The sequence below is a fragment of the Coturnix japonica genome, chromosome 8 (genome assembly GCF_054131305.1).
Source record: "Coturnix japonica strain WE chromosome 8, WE-NBRP24, whole genome shotgun sequence".
Taxonomy (NCBI): Eukaryota; Metazoa; Chordata; class Aves; order Galliformes; family Phasianidae; genus Coturnix; species Coturnix japonica.
In genome coordinates this window covers 30961048-30975908 of record NC_140670.1, presented here as the reverse complement: position 1 = coordinate 30975908, position 14861 = coordinate 30961048, and the positions used below count along the sequence as shown (strand labels likewise).

Sequence of the window (14861 nt, the reverse complement as noted above, 5' to 3'; positions counted from 1 at the left end):
GAGTCTAGTTTCTAACTGATGACTTTACCATATAGGGGCTAATTATTTCTAATCTTACACATTGATGGGACTGTATTTTATATCTCTGAGCCACTGGAACTGTTAACTGCCAAATTATCCTCCACTGTAATATGAGGGTTATGTCTCCATAAAATGGACCGACTTCACAAATGACAATCCCTTCCTACCAGGCTCTTGCATTTTGAGCCGTAATTATTTCTGGCACACGGCTCCATCCGATGAGCCCTTGCTAATCGACATTATTATCTGGGATAAGCCGTTAGTGGCTGGCTGCAGGCACAGACCTGGGTCCTGCTCTATGGGGCAGCCGCCTGGCTGTGCTCAGCCCAGTCTCCAACTGCTGCCTTTCCTATTTATGAGCAAGAAGCTCCATCGGGTCTTTCAAAGAAATGACTTAACACTTTCACCTTCTGGAAGGAAAAAACTGTATTTTGAAGTCTATAATGTGTGAAGGTGTCGGAAGCCTTGGTTTGTATAAGCTGCCTTCAGTCAGCCCTCTTAAGCACTGGGGAAGAGAAATGAATATCTAAAAAGCATCAAATAGCTACAATTGCACTTGGATTTCATAGCTGTGTGTGATAGAGGTCAGTAACATAAAGCTGTTTATTTCATCACAGAAAGCAGTGCCTGCTATCAGAACTTGCTGTAGGCGAAGGTATTGGGAACTCCTCATTTAAACCACCTGCTCCATTACATCTCTTTACATGCATGGGATTCCTGCCCTGCTTCTCTCTGTTGCTTCTGCCCAAGCCCATCAGGCTGGTTTTGGGGTTGGCAACAGGGCATGAAATGATGATAATTTGGGTTTAGTATCTTCTAAGCCTTAATCCAGTAACAGCAAACCACAAGCTGCATTGGAAAAGCAGGGGCCTTGGAAGATTGGACTTTGGAAATATTGGGCCTCTGTCTCAGTTGGTTTCAGGGAAGTCAATAACACCTTATTGATTTAGAAATAACTTTTTAAAGCAATGGAGAACTAAATGACAGTGCATTCTGAGGGGGACTGAGCCTTGCAAAGCCTGGTGGTACCCAAGTTCTGCCACCTCCAGAGGCACTGACTGGTAACCAAGGGATGGAGGCATCGGTGCTTGGTCTGGGGGCTTGTTTTAGTAAAGGAAGATTGAAATGCAAAACCCCACCATGCAAATGTGGATTGATAAACTTTCCTTAAATGCTGAATGAAGTAGATAATGCTGTATTTATGTACCTATCAGCATTAATATTATGGCCAATGTGTTAATACCAATATTACTGTAACTAATGTGCTAATACATTTAGAGTAGTAGGATAGTACTAAATCACTGTGACAGATACTAGACTGACCTTCCAAAATAATCCTTTAAGCCTGGAGTATGAGCAACATCTTTGCCCTTTCATTTCAGATAACATAAATCACCTGCTGGTATTTTTGTTCATTTTCATGATAGATCACAGTCACGCCACTAATCATCCAAGCAGTGTATTTATTCATTTTTAACTGTATCTTAACTTCTTTTTTTTCTTTAAGAGAAGGTCAATATCTTGAAAGTGTGTGATTTGACTTAAGAGTGCTGAGATGTTTAACCCTAATGAGCATGATCTTGAGCATGCTGTTATCTGCTGCTCCAGGTATCTCTTCAGTGCGTTCATGTGTAGTGTTGGTGTGTGCTATAGGGTTGCACATAGGGTTTCTTTCCTGTATTTGAACTTAGTGTTTTGAGCGGTTAAAGCAGAACATGAATCTTGTACTGATCTAATGCTGGATTCAGGTGGTGGGATTTCAATAATACTTGGTAATTACTTTGTAAATACTTCAGTTGTAAAAATTGACCTTTTACTCCCAGTTCTCCTGAATAATGCAGCACTCTATAGAATCAATACCTGTGTATACACACCTGTCTATCATTCTCACTAACCAAATTACATGAATGTATCATGGTGAACAAACCACAAGATCTTTAAGCTCCAACAGGAGAATAGATGTCTGTGGCTTAAAACAAATGGAGCAGGAGAATAGATGTCTGTGGCTTAAATGGTGCTCGCCTCCTCATTGCAGGGCTGCTGTCGTTGTGCTCTCAGCACAATCCATGTGTGCCCTAGCAAAGGGTAAACTGTTCTTTGTTTTTCCTTTGGACTAAAACGTCAAATCAAGATGACTTTTTAGAGTAGAAATGGAAAAAATGTCTAATAATAGATTAAACCACTCCCTGCCCTATAAAACAATGGAAAGCAATAGAAGTAACATCAAATAATCCAATAAGGACATCTACCTGAGCCTGTCAGCCCCCAAAATTAAGAAATAAAGATTCTGTTGTTGCCCTGTTGGAAAGGAAAACATAGGGCACGTGCTTCTTGGAGAAGTGCAATCTTTTATTGCTAGAAAGAGTTATAGTACGGTCTGGTTAAAAGTGAAATGCTTCACTCTCACATCTACCTGCAGTGGTTTTGTAGTGTCTGGGCAAGGGGCAGAGAGGGCAGAGAGCTGTATTTTCTAAAGGATTCAGATTCCAGGTAGAAGGTACATATATTAACTGAGTCAACATGACTGGCAGTGAGTAACCCATGGGTACAAGGTATGTGCAGTTCCTTCACAGGAAGGTCATGTTAATCATTGCAACTTACTAACGGAAAACACAGACTGTTCCAAAGGATTTGATTTTTCCCCGTAGTGCTTTCACTTAGGCTTAGAGAAGGCAAGGGAGGGTCATGCTGTGATGGATCCACAAGGAGCCAGCCCAAAACAGAGCATGGAAACCCTGAAATACAATTTACATGAGGACCTGGGGGCAACACCTGGTACACAAGAGCCATCCAAACTGAACATCGCACTGAGCAAAGGGTGTGGGAGCTCTTAGCATCCCTTTTGCTAAGCTTGAAAATGCTCTTTAATGTCCTGTAGCTCATTCTGCAGCTTCTAGTGGGAGAGTTTAATGGTAGCTAATGTTGGAGAGGATGATAATGGTGACCAAGAGGTTTTTGAAAGCGTATTCAGCACAGTCTGCCTTCTTTAACTGCTGAGTGTGAAGAGACTCTTGGGATCAATTCTCATCCCAGAGCACCCGGCAGAAAGACTGAATTTGAGAGGGGCCAGGATTTGGCTCGGGAGATGCGATGGATGCAGAGTGCTGCTGAATTATGTAATGGCTTATGTACTGGCTACAGATCAGAGATTGTTGCTGAACGGAACAACTATAGGACAAACAAAGTGGTGGTGGTAATCATCCATGACAACTTAATTTTGCCCTTGGTAGATGGTTACTTCAACGTTTTGTTGTACCAGCTGAAGCTGTTCAGTTATTACTTCACACCACATCGTTCCATGTAATCTGCAGTAAAATGTAGCTTCCAATGCCATGTCTGTAGGTGAATTTAGGAAGACAGCTACTCCAGTTATGATGTGCTACATGACTTTAGCAGGGCAGATATTGTATGTATGTGATTATGCCTAAGGTACAGAAGTACTGAGGTCAAACAGTTGCAGTATGGTTAGGTCAGTCTTCAGTATTTAACTTTTATAGTTTTGAAAATCTTCTCAGATTCCATAATCTTAGTGTGAGCTTTCTGTATTATTATTATTTTATTATTATTTTTTTAAAGAGAATGGAAACAAAAAGATGAAATTGACAAGAAATACAAGAAAGAAGTAGTTTTGTGAGGAGCAGAGCTGATGAAGGCCATGAGTCAGTACTCAGAGTCTCCCCTTGGTGCTGCTCTCTCCTCCTTGCAGCTCCTCGCTATCCCATTTTATCAGTCTCTAATGTTTCCTTGATGCTCCTGGACAGGATTTGTGGTTCCTCTGGCACTGTGGGCGACCTCAGTGGCCAGCAGGAATGTTTGTCAGTCAGTTGTGAGTCAAAGAGAGGAGAACCAGCAGGCTTCTCACCTCTTGTTTCTGCAAAACCATTTCTTCTGTTCATTTACTTACTTTTACAGTGAGATAAGCTGTTGACCCTCCTGTTATGCTGGTTGAAGCAGCCCACGGGATCCAAAGTCCGAGGTCGGACAGATGGAAGGACTGAACGTAAATCGAGTTTGTTCTGCAAATCAAGTTCAAATTGGGTGCACATAGAGAGCACAGTAGAAAAATGATTTGTTTTTGTTTTGTCAGTTTTGTTTATGTTTTTGTTATTTTTAATCGATTCACTGGTAGTAATTCATTAGGATAGAAGACGGTTCTTCTAAAACATAGGGACAAATTTCCTGCAAGCATAAGTGTACCTTGCTATCCAGATATGCATTTATGGATGTAGGTATGTGAATGACTTTATTCATAGGAGTAGCTCCTGGGAGACAACTACAGTGAATATAACTACTCACATTTTGAAATATTTCCCAGATTGGTTTTGCATCAAAAGGTGTCGGGGAGTTCATGTGCGTGTTATGAATGTAACACCACAGCACAGGGTGTTATTGCTGCAAATAAAGCAAAATGCATTTTCTTACCCATCTGTTGCAGATCTGATGTTGCTGAACAGAATGATTTGGTAGAAAAGCTTTTAGTCGTGCACACACACAAAAAAATAAAAAATAAAAAAAAATGGCATATACAAACAATCAGGAGTTTTGGGTTGTTGCTAGGCAGCAGGTTGTTTCTTCTTAGGAAAGCAGCCAGGACCACTGGGTCTGGCTGGGCTGCTGGGGCTGTGCTGGTGCTGCTGGATCCCAGTCCCATGTGTTCCCATGCAGGCAATGCCAGCCACCAAAAGAGTCTGAAAACTCTTGAGGTCTTTCCTTGCCAACCGGTACTTAGGAAAGTTAAGGTTCAATATCTTCCAACTATGTTTCTGTTTGAATCTCTAGAATAATCTGCATTTCTAAACCTATTACAGAGGAACTCTGGAAGGGTGATGTTCATGATCAAACAAAGCGCGGCTGCATGGTAAACACACTCTATAAACAAAGATTTGTTTTACTGTCCCCTCGAAAGGCAAACTGTAGGTATTATCTCACCAACTGGAAAGTTTTATGGGGTAGAATAATTACCACCATCAGTTGTGTGAAGCCTGGTTAGATTTAGAGTTGAGGCAAGTCCAATGGCGACTGAAAACAGTGGGAGCTGTGTACTCTTAAATTATGTAAAAGAAAACTGTTTCCTTCATCAGTGAGCTAGAGCCTTGTAAGTCTAATTTTTTAGGCTTTGCACTTATATAAATCCTGGCTATTGTGTTTTTACCCTGTGAGCACTGAATTTTTCTTCTGGTTTTAGCCTACTGCATCCAGTATAATCAAGCAGTTTCTGGTGTCTGCAATCACATCAGTTAATGTGAATGACTTTCCAGAAAGAAATAATATCTCAAGTATTATACAGAACTGAATGCTTCTATTATACGAAAGTAACATGAAAAGTCTGTATTAAATCTGGCATGACTGGTGCTGCACTGAGTTTAGTTCCATTGTACAAACCTTTTAGTGTCAAATTTGGCTCATGCAAACTTCCTCTCTTATTTTTAGTTTTGTTTTTGTTTTGGAAACAGAATTGGACTCATATAGATGTCTATTGGAATCAACTATCTTGATATCTTGACAAAAGTATCTGTACCCGCAGCATCTATCACCACCGTATTAAGAGTATTAACAGGAAAGAAAATCAATAAAGCAAAGTCCCTGCAGCGAGGATATATATAAAGTCACAAAATGCATGCATAGCAGACAGAGCACAGGTTTTCTCTTGTCATCTTTACAGTTTCTTATCTTAAAATTATGCTCTTGCAAAAGCAGGTGAGATGTAAGAAATACTGAGTTAGCTCTAGCTCCTATTATGCATAAGCAGCTTTAGGCAAATGAACACAGTTTATAATTGCTACCAGTTCTGAGTAACACTGATGGAATTTTTATTTAGAAAACTCATTTCTACCATCAGATTTTGTGTGTGTTATGACCTCTATGTGAATACACATAGTAATGCTAGAATGACTGCTCATAAATATACTTTTTGGCTACAGTACTGCTTTTCCTTTGTTTGCTTATGCATATTATTTGTTATGCTTACAGTCACTGAAGAATTTTTTGGCTATCTTAAACATTCTTGTGCCTTCACAAATGGATGTGGTCACTAAAATATGGATGGCTCTATAAAACACTGGGAAAGTGACTTTGGGAATGGCAGAGGGTCCCTTCTCATACCTCTTTCTGTGTGAAATGTTTATTACTTGTGTCTTTATATTGACACACACAGAACAGTGGTACAGCAGATTCTGTGGGAAGGCTTCTCTTGGGTGGAGGAGGCCAGGGTTTCTTGTAGAGTGTCCTCATCCCCTAAGAGATGTATCTCTGTATCTCAGGTTCTTCCTTATGCTCCCATAGGAATGAATACCTGCGACGTTTATGACATCTCTTCCATTTCTACAATGCAAGTACTGAAGAAAAATAATGGAAGACTATGATTTTGCTATTATGTGATATTATCCTTCATCATCATCCAATTCTCTGTGCCTAAGATATCCTCCCCCTAATAACTTCTTTGAGCTTCCCCATTCTATTCCTTACTATATTTTATACAGATCTCTGAAGAGCTCCAGTAGGGAGCTCCAATGCTAGACCATGTTATTCAGACTAAAGAAATGGTATCTGCATCAGTTTAAATCTTCCTGTGTGCTCCCGTTTGAGTCTTTGACCTGAGTTATGCCCACACAGCTGGTCTTCAGCAGGCTTGGTGAGTTAGCTGCTGCTTCCAGGAACTGAGGTTTGTTAATGTGAGCTTGTGCTGCCAAGAGAAACCTAGAAATGCTTTTATTCCCATAGTACTGAAATTAAAACATGCCACCATCACCATCCCTCTGAAAAAAAAAAGACAACCAACAAATATAAACAAACAAAAAATCTTGGTGGAGGAGGACAAAACAGAAATGGAAAAGTGAAGAATCTGCTCCGTTAGTGTGTGTGTTTGTGTGATGGATACGCTGGGGGAGATTCCTCACTTTATTAGGTGAAGATAAAGAGTAATAGCAGTGTATAATGAAAACACGCTATTTTTCTCTTATGCATAGGTGTCGAGATATAATTCCTGTGCTCTTTCTAGCCCCCCGATGAGCACCTTGCTTCTAATGGCGTGGATAATGAGAGATTTATGACTTCTGGCTTTTTGATAGCAGACCAGAACTCATTTGTCCGTTCCATGGTGGATCCTGTAATCATCTCTGCAGGCAATCAGCTACAGCTTCAAGGTGTGCAAGCAGGGAAAGATAATTCAGTTAACAAATCTCATGATGCTGCTTCTAATAGAAGACAATCCATCCTGACATCTTAAAAAAAAATATTTCTCTGTTTTGTTTACATAATGAATCCTGTTCGAACCAAAGTGATTTCAGGCAGTGTTGCTTAGTCTGATTTGAAAACCTTCCCGGCTCAGCTACCTTAAAATACTGTTATCTTTGTACAGCTGTGTTGAAATGCTTTCTTTTGTGGCAGTGTACTTGTTTGTATTGGGCTTGGCTTTTTTCACTGCAAGAAAGATTTCAAGGAAAGAGCTGGCAGCTCCTTTCTCTCCCCTTTAAATCTCTATTGCATTTTGACCTCCATTGTGAGTAGGTGCCTGGTACTTGTAGGAAGAGTGCAGCAAAAATACTGTAACGGGACTGATGTACTCTCCCTCTGCCATTCTCTCTTGATGGGTGAGTACAGCGTGGTTTCTAGCTTTGTTTGAGCTTTCAGGATGACAACACGTGCTCCTAAAGTATCTTCACTTAGGAAAAAATTGCTGTCTATTCTCACATGAAGGTATGTCAGATCCTGAGGAGATGAGAATCAGGTGTATTTTTATGAGAACACATGAAGGAAGTAAAATCCATATGTGGTTATGAGGTCACCTTCCTTCCTGTCCATGCCTGTGCCCCATTTCACTGGGATGCTGCTTTTAGACCATCATCAACACACCACCTCGCCTCTTCCTAGGACTTGACATCACTTCTGAAGCCTTAGGATAATGGTCCTCAAAGATGGCACGACTGTGCCTATGCCAGCACCTTCTGGAGATGCATCATGCTCTCCACTTACAACCAAACTCAACATTCTCCAGCAGATCCCCTATAAACCAATTTAATATCAGCAGGGACATAAGTACAATGAGGGATTTTCAACACTTATCCATCTCTACTTTTAGTGCTGTGCCTGTGAGCTGGAGCTCGGTTGTTGGAGATTTATTTTAGAGTTGACATCTTTCTGCAGTTTTATGATATTGTTTCTTTATGACACATGAAGAAGACCGGGAGAAGCGGATTTGGTTCTGGTGTTTATTCTGACTTAGCTTTCATCTTAGGCATTTCTATAATGTCTGGATAGTTTTCTGGATGACTCACTTCAGATTTCAGGAAGTGAATAATGATCTCTTCCAGCCCTTATGGTGAAGGAAAGCAGTGAATCTTTAATGATGACTTTGTTTTCCTCGTGGCTTCCTCAGGTATTTGAATTAAATAAGCCGTAGAAAATTCAAATAAATACAGTGTTTTAAACAGAATGTAGTATAAATGAATGCCTCCAAGTAGGTTTTAACAATATGGTTTATCTGAAGATAGTTTGACGTAGGAATAATATGTACCAGGAAAAAAAAATAGGCTTAACAATGTTTTAAGTGATGCTAAAGACGTGGTATTAACTGAGTGATTGCTCTTGTGCTTGGCCCTACATTCAAGCCATCAATGTCTTTTGGCTCCCAGGTTCTGAGGGAGAAACTTGAGTCTATTTGGGTGACTGCTCAACCAGGGAGGAAGTCCAAGACTCACTGGAGGTCTTTTAGATGATGGGATAAAGATCTAGAAAAACAATAATTTTTCAGTTCTCCCCTTCTTGTACCACTGTGTATGTTCTGCAGAGCTGTTTTGTGGCATTTTTGAGGGAAGTTCAAGGAGTTCATTTTGAGGTGATGCTGGTGGCACAGATGGGTCCTCAGACGTGATCAGCATGGGGCTTTGAGCAGAGAAGAAGAGATCAGAAGTGCTGACATGAGTTTGAAATTTGTCAGCATATGAAAAGTAAATGAATAAAATATGCAACTTTCATGACAAAAGCTGGAGAGGAGGCCAGGACCAGCGCTCTAAAGTGATTCCAGCCCTTCTTGGTGTCACTCTGGCTGTCACCAAAGGCCACCCCAGCACAGCAGTCAGTGGCAAAATAGTATTATCTGTTGCTTGTTTTTGTGTATGTCTTGAAGTTTGTGCAAAATCTTTTTTGGCTGCAGACCACACTGTCCTGTGTGTGCTAAATAATGGCAGTGCACTATTTTTCACCAGCACCCTCACCTTAGCAATTTATCTGCAAGCTGAGTTCTGAGTACATATTTTCTGAATCATTATCTGAGCTGGCTGCCAGTTGGCCTGAGGCAGACATCCAGGCACTCGAGACTGGGAGAATTGGTTCCAGCTGCACTCTGTAATTAGGAAAACCCTGGTCTGTAGCCGGATGTCCAGATGCCTTGCCAAGGAGCTTATCATTAGGTTCAACAAAGAGTACTGGGGGCAGGGGACAAAAAGCTGTGAGGGTGCAATGGGACAAAGTTTGTATGCCAGTGTTTGTTCCTTCGTTCCTCATCACGTCCCTCGTTTGCAAGCTGGAGAGGTGGGTCGCAGTGGGAAGGGAAGGTCTGGGGAGGTTAAGCAAATCCTCAGGATTTCAACTCAGAAATAAGTTTCTCATGCTCCCCACAGAGATTGAAAGTATTTGAAATGCTGTTTCTTTCATGCTTTTGCATCAAGGCAAGACTGAACTTTGCATTCTTTGTGCAACAAGAGTTACAGTGCAATATGTTTTGTCAGCAATGAGAATTTCCATGAATGTTCTGCTTGGGACACATCTCATCTAAACCTTTGTGCTCCCTGAAGAGTTGTCATTACAGACACAGATCCAGGCTCTTTTGTAAGAGCTTTCTTTCTATTTTGCTGATGTTGGTTAACAAATGTAAAGCTTCCAAGATTATACTTAATATTGGGAAAATGACTGGACCTTTTGCCACCACTACCATTTATTTAGTCTCTCCCAGCAATCGCGTTGAATGGCTCACCAGAAGTCTGAGAATTTTGAAGGAGCAGAATATCTGTAGTAATACCAGAATGTTATTGCACAGGATAGGGTACAAAAGGCAATGTGAAACTCCCCTCTTGATGATTTAGCAAAGGCAATATGTATTTCCTTCCCATCTCCAGAAAAGAAGAAGCCATCACAGGAGCTTACTTTGATAGGAATAATTTCCAGTTTATACATAATAAACTGTGTGGACTTTGACAACTCGTTCTTGTTTGACCCTGTAGAATTTAGGAATTTCTCTTGTGCTGAAAATGCATTTGAATGAAGTTCATGAAAGACCATCTGGCAAAACATGGTTTTCTGGGTCTGATTTATCTCCAGCCAGCCTTGTGGATCTCTCTGTACACTATTTGATGTCCACAAGTTGATATTCTCCTGTTGTAGCTTTGCAGCTCTGTCTGAGACAACTATGGTTTTCTTACCACAGAGTATTTGAGGAACATGGTTGATAGCAAAGTTTTTGCTTTAATTACATCTGCTTTGTTTGCGAAACCTCTAGGTTCCTCAATGTCTTGGTTTAACTCAGTCTGACAACTTCTTCCTTATCCTTCTCTGCAAGTTATTTCCTATTTAGTTGTTTATAGATGTAAGGCAGCATATGTTTTCATATGCAGGTTGACACTGTGAACGTATCCTCATGTATTCACCACGGTGTTGACATGCTGGCAGTTCTCTTTCCGTAGGGGTTACCTAGCAGTTACCATCTCTGCTGCAGCACCTCCTTTTCACCATAGGAAACAGTACTAATCACATGCTTAGGGGTTGATACTACAAATATCTGAACTGGAAATGGCATAATGATATTTGTGAGCATCATTCACAATTACTGCGGTTCTTTAAATGTTAGAACAACTTAGTCCATAATAAAGGAGTCATATAGCATCCAGTCCATTAGCATGCTTGATTGTGCTCTCAGGTTCTGCAGACCAGGCAGAAGGGAAGTTTGTGAAGCCAGTTCCCATCTCTCCTGCTTATTCCATGCACTCGCCTTATACACAGGTGAACCAGTGGCTGAGAGATACAAGCTGTGCTCTGACCTATACAGGTTGTGCAGCTGTCCTCAAATATGCCTCTGCAACAGCATCCTGGCAGTGCCCAAACCCCTCTCCTGGGAATGAGAGAAACGTGATCCTTCCTGTAACCAGCTCCCAGGGCAGGCAGATCACTTACCAGAACACTCTCCCTCCTGCTTGCACTCTGCTTAAAGCCATGCTTTATCATCCATCTCCTCTAGGACACAGGTGATAACGTTTCTTTCCCTGTGTTTGTTTCCTAGGAGCAGCATGGAAGCAATGGGGCACTAACAGGACACGCACAGGCCAAGAGCAGGAGAGTGCTGTGGAGAGAAAACCAAGCTCTGCAGAGGTAGGATGAATAAATAATAGGTAGATAAGAGCCAACAGAAGGCGTTTAGATTTAAAAACAGATGCTGGATACTGAACAGTGCATTTAGACTTGATTTTGTTTCCCTGCACTCGGCTTACATAGCCAAAAAGCCAAATAAAATGATGGCTAAAGATGTTGTGAGTCAGTGTGCTGTTGTTGAGGTAGAAACCCACACGTTTTGTTGGGAAAGAAATGTAGTTAAAAACCTCGCGGGAGTTGAAATCAAGTGGTATCCCAATTACCAGGACGCTGTCTCAGATGTTCTCAGGATAATGCCTGAGGTTTTCTGTTCACCACAATTACTTGGTGTAAGTGCATGATTTTTCCACAAGATGCAGTGAGGCTTGAAAACTCCCAAAGAACATAGGATCAGTTGATCAAACCTTAAAGATTCACTTCTTTGCCAGAGGTTGGGAAGAGTATGTTTACTCAAGCAGCAATAGAAGTGAATTACCTAAACTTTGTATTTGAAGCTAATAGAGATAAGTTTTGACATGCTTTTGGACTCTTGCACGAAGCCTCCATCTGTACAGTCCTTAACAGAATAAATAAATGTCATATCAGCTGCAACAGCAAGAAATCCACAGAATAAAGTGTATCAAGGAACCTTCTTCAGGGCTCATAACAATCCTGGGGAAGCTGAGAGTTTTAGAAGTCATGCAAAGGTCTTAAACCTATAGGTAGAAGGAAATGCAGTGCAGAAAACATAAGGCAAATGTGTTTACAAAGAAGGAAGAAAATGCTTTCCCTGGGGCTGGGAAATTATTGAATTGTCAAAACCACAGGCAGCTGGTTTAAAGAGTAGATAAAATTTACCTGACGTTTCACCTCGTTAATAAACTCTTGATCCAACTCTACTTATTTGGGCTCCCAAAACAGCCTTCCTAAGAGCTACAAAAGGAGCCATTATTCTGTGTTATTTCCATGCACGGGGGACAGGAGCTCAGCTATGGTTTTTCCCTTGGGCTTCAGAGCAGGGTGAAATACTGGTTAAGCGCTGGCATTGATTAGCAGATGATATGGATGCCAAAGGGTGGCTGAGATGAATGCACAATAAGCAGGAACAGTACAGGCTAGCAAATGGGACCTATACTCTAAATTAAATTGAATGAACTTCCATTACAGAGCAAATCCTCAGATTTTGCATGACAATTCAGTGGGCTTTTTATCTGTCAGGACTGAAAAATCTAGGAACCTGTGGCAGAAGCAATGTAATCAGCCAATTTAGAGCAGCAAAGAGATGCCTTATTGCGTATCACCTATGTGACAAGCTTGGTGGATGATAATGGCAGGGGATTTAAAACTCGTGTTTATCCCTGTTAAATAGTTTTAACATAAAAGCACCACTTCTGTCCCATCAGATGAAGCAACATATGGTCTGTCAAGATGTTTACTGCCATGGTCAGAAACGTGAATGTGGGCCACGGTCAGTCCAACCTGGACAGTGTGGTTTTGCATTTGATGAGCAAGAAGGAATTGATGAATTGAAATTGTGCTTGTAGCACTGGTAGGAAATAATATCACATCAAACAGAGGGACCATGGGGAAGTTTTTCCATGCATTTATTTCTACTGGTGAGGTCGTAAAGCATCAGTGACTGATGCCCATGTGCTCTCTGCAGCACGTGATGGCACACGAGAAACTTCAGGCTAATGATCTGTAACTCACTTGAATGCATTTAAACCCTAGCAGGTCATAATGAAAGAGCAGACTTTGAAATTTGTCAGTGCCTTCGATGTGTCTGTTTTTTAAAATCACAGCAGCCCCAAATCCCACTTACAGCAGTGGATTAAATACTGCAATTAATAGTATAGGATACACATTTTTAATTCAAATATATTTATACACTGGGTAAAATACACAGCAATATATTGCCATATATCTCCGTGGCAATTCAGAGCTGACTTTAAGAGTGTGTGCTTTAAGATTTGGGGGGAGAAAGTAGTATAAATAGAAATTGAACAAGGGTTCTTGAACAAAACAGTCTAGATGAGAAGTAGTTACATATGTTGTGATAGAATATGTTGATAATTTGAATCTCTTCATTTTCAGGAATCTCTGTCATCAACTGATAGAAAATTGATTGCACCAATAGTCATTTCACAGATGATGGAGGAGAGTAAATTGAAAGAAAATCGGTCTGCTTTGCGGTTGCGGGCTGTGACCCCCCAGCCCAGCATGTGCTGCCCAAAGCAATCTTTGGCTAATGATGGTTCAGTCAACATTAACAGCACATCTGCGCTACTTGCCAGCCGATTAGAAATTCAGTCATCCTTATGTGATGCCACCTCTCCACCAGGCTGTCCCATTGCAGATGGAAAACAGTGTCAAAAGCGGAAGGGTTTTGCCTCCATAACTATTACAGCCCGGCGTGTCACTGTGGGCTCCACTGACCCAACCTGGGCACCCAGGGCTGTGCCAGAGCCCCATGTTGTGTCCTCCACCTTGAGTGAGATCCCTGCTGCCCTCCGCCACCGACTTTCTCCTGACCAAGCAAACCCCAAAGTTGCTCCATCGAGGGTTTCTGGTTATTGCCCAAAATTAAGTAAGGAGCTGCGTGAGAGGTTTTTCAGCTGCAGAAACAAGGAGAACAATGTGGGTCTTCAAAGCAGCGATGGGAGAGAGAAAGCACCACCTTCATTCATCTCATCTGTCCGCCTTCAGGTTTCTCAGCAGTGTCCAAATACCATCTATTACATAGACAAGTCGCTCAACGTGTGCCTTGACCGACCTCGAATTAAATGCCAAAAAATTTATAGATCAGTGTTGTCCTTCAATATAAATTGTAGTTCATCGAGATTAACAGCAGATGGAGTAGATGGTATAGGTAATGGAGAGTCAATAGAGGAGATACTTCAGATAAAGCTCCTGAGACAAAACAAGACTCCGCACAGAACAAATAGGAGTGCACGTTTAACAGAACATAATGTAATTAATAAACAGACAACAAACAAAGGCTATTTGGTTACTAAACGCCCTTTGACAAGAGTCTGTGCTTCTGAACTTCCAGCATCTGGGCATGTACCCAAAGGACCTTACAGCACAGCAACAACAAAGCGAGATGATGATAAGCAGCCTGGCGGTTATCGCACTACATTTTCTCTCCATCTTTCTAATTCAAGTGGTGAGGCAGGTAAGTCATTTCCATAAGCCTCAGTCTGGTGGAGCAGCAGTTCAGGCTGGAACAGACCCACCACAATGATTTCATGTGAGCAGATGACAGTAATCTTTGCTTCTGCAAAGGTGTGCTGAGTTGGAACACAACACTGACATTAACAGTTCCAGGACTACCATGAATATATCTGCCATGCTAGTGATGCATGCTGCTCACCAGGTGACACAGAAAACTTTGCCCATGTTCACAATAGGAAAGCTCTATTTAAACCTTTTCTAAGTGTAAATTATTTATTTTTCTCTCTGCAACATGCAAGTGTTTAGCCCAGAAAAGATTTCTTTCTTTG

General features: G+C 41.3%; 1 protein-coding gene across 4 annotated transcripts in view; it reads left to right on the top strand.

Annotated features, from left to right (window-relative positions):
* The window catches only part of C8H10orf90 (chromosome 8 C10orf90 homolog), a 117294-nt gene that overhangs the window by 76018 nt on the left and 26415 nt on the right, over positions 1-14861 (top strand). For all 4 annotated transcript variants that reach the window (XR_014948800.1, XM_085554871.1, XM_015867613.3 and 1 more), the window contains 2 exons: positions 11291-11379; positions 13453-14533. Coding sequence is in view for 3 of the 4 variants with exons in the window: in XM_015867613.3 (XP_015723099.3) it covers positions 11291-11379; positions 13453-14533 (1170 nt within the window). In the remaining variant the exon portion in view is untranslated. The remainder of the gene's footprint in view (positions 1-11290; positions 11380-13452; positions 14534-14861) is intronic.